This window comes from Vanellus vanellus, assembly GCF_965231255.1.
Source record: "Vanellus vanellus genome assembly, chromosome: 2".
Classification (NCBI taxonomy): domain Eukaryota; kingdom Metazoa; phylum Chordata; class Aves; order Charadriiformes; family Charadriidae; genus Vanellus; species Vanellus vanellus.
In genome coordinates, this window is record NC_138906.1 from 5,628,411 (window position 1) to 5,630,728 (window position 2,318).

General features: G+C 52.3%; 1 protein-coding gene across 1 annotated transcript; it reads left to right on the top strand.

The window, feature by feature from the left end:
- Positions 1-431: 431 nt before the first annotated feature.
- On the top strand, positions 432-2,318 carry LOC309669154 (uncharacterized protein; the record flags this gene model as incomplete). The annotated part of the gene is made up of 1 exon (XM_082479758.1): positions 432-2,318. The coding sequence occupies one exon, from the start codon at positions 432-434 to the stop codon at positions 2,316-2,318; it is 1,887 nt and encodes a 628-aa protein (XP_082335884.1).

Below are 2,318 nucleotides of genomic sequence, written 5' to 3' on the forward strand. Positions count from 1 at the left end.
GCCAGGGTGCCACCCGTTGTGTTTACACAGCGAACACAGGAGGTGGAAAAGAAATAATGACTTAATAATTTTTCCTTTATTTTTTTCAGTCCAGCAATCCAAATCTCCAGGAATGCCAGCAAAGCCTCTCCAGGAGATCAGAGGAGGCAGGAGGTGGAGTTACAAACATTGTGTCTACAAGCTGAGGTGGAAGGAGGCTGAGAAATGAGGAAGACCACACACCCCTCCTTGGACCAGAGCTGGTGCACAGCAGCAGCACCCTTTCCCTTATGGGGAACAAAGTTCACCCATTGCGGCACACTTTGATGTGGGTGTCCTGATGGTCTTTGTATCCTCCCAGACAACCCATCCCCATAATTTTGTGGCTTTTTTGTACCTGCTGGCTGCTTGGCAGCCCCACCACACACCACTGGGTGCAGGGTGCTGCTGCCATGAAGGACTTGGTTAAGCGCGTGGTGCTAAAGACCCACGTGTGTCAGGAGTGCGGCAAATCCTTCAGCAAGAAGGGAAACCTGAAGAGACATCAGCGGATCCACACAACAGAGGAGCTCTTCACTTGCGGGGAGTGTGGGAGGCGCTTCACGACCCGGGGCCACCTCACGACCCACCAGAGCATCCACACAGGAGAGAGGCCCTTCTGCTGTGGGGAGTGTGGGCGCTGCTTCCGCCTAGAGATATGCCTGGCTGCCCACCAGAAGACACATGCCAAGGGTGGTCCCTACCTTTGTGCCCGCTGTGGCAAGAGCCTGAGCACAAAGATCTACTTCAACATCCACATGCGGACCCACACAGAGAAGAGGCCGTTCGCCTGCACCGAGTGTGGGAAGAGCTTTGTGAAAAAGGGGACGCTCACTGCCCACAGGGAGATCCACAAGCGAGAGAAGCCTTTCAAATGCCCTGACTGCAATAGGTGCTTTGGGCAAAGTGCCACATTGCTGGCCCACCAGAAGATACACCTCCGCGGGGGGCCTTTCATTTGCACGGAGTGTGGGAAGAGCTTGAGCACCAAGAGGTATTTCAATGTCCACCAGAGGAACCATGCTAAGCAAAAGCCACTTGAGGGACACATCGACGGTGTGTCACTCCAGGTAATCCAGATTAAAAAGGAGCCTGGTTTTGCCTTTATGTCAGAGGAGAGTATGTTGGATAATATGTCCCATGAAGGAGATGTAGTCCACGGGTGTAGCATACCTAGAAACCCATCTAATCCGAAAAGCCCTCCTTGGAAAATCCAGATGAAGGAAGAACCAGACCCAGCCACTGATAACACAGCAAACATTACTGCAATAGCTTGCCAGAAGCTTTACATCAAGGAAGAGCCACCAGAAAGCCCAGACTATGGAAAAGTCTTTGATCCAAAGATGCCACTGTTGGCTTTACAGGGGAAACAGCTTAAAAAGGAAGAAGGTGCTGATGGGCAGTATGAATGGGAAGTTCCCATAGCCAGCAACCGGGTGCTCCAAGTGAAGGAAGAACTACAGGAAAGCATTGAATTTGGGATGTATTATGGGCAGAAGCCAAACCTCAATGCTATCCAGAGAATCCAAATTAAAGAGGAACCTGGTGTGGAAGCCAACCACCAGGAGAACCAGAACCCAAAGAGCAAACAGAAGAAATGCTATCAGCTAAACAAAGAGGGAATGCTGGAGAACCAGGAGAAATCCATGTCCAAGAAAGATGCCTCAGCAAAAGGAGCTCCCAAGGGTGGACGGATATTCCCCTGTCCTGAGTGCGGGAAGAGTTTCAATCAGAAATCAAACCTGACCAGACACAGGAAGATTCACACAAGTGAGGGGCCGTACAAGTGCAGTGAGTGTGGGGAGAGCTTCCGCATGAACCGCAAGCTGATCCGCCACCAGCGAGTCCACATGAGTGAGCCCTTCAAATGCACTGAGTGCGGGAAGAGCTTCACCCAGCGGTCAAATCTGGTCCGGCATCAGAGGATTCACACCAAGGAGGAGCCCTACCAATGCCCTGAGTGCGAGAAGACCTTTAACCAGAAGGCCAACCTCTTCCGGCACCAAACAATCCACATCCGCATGGGGCCTTGCAAGTGCACCAAGTGTGGGAAATGCTTCCCTCAGAAACGCCATCTTATTAAACACCAGCTGCTCCATTCCCGAGGTGGGGCCTACAAGTGTGGGGTCTGTGGGAAGCGCTACCGGCTGAAGAAGTACCTGAGGAGGCACCAGAAAATCCATGCACGGGAAGGAACTGCTCCCTGCGCAAAACGGGGGGAAGCCACAAGGACCAGCAGTCAACCCCACCACACTGAGCAGACAGCTATGGCCTCCATGAAAAGTGAAGAGGAGAGCTGA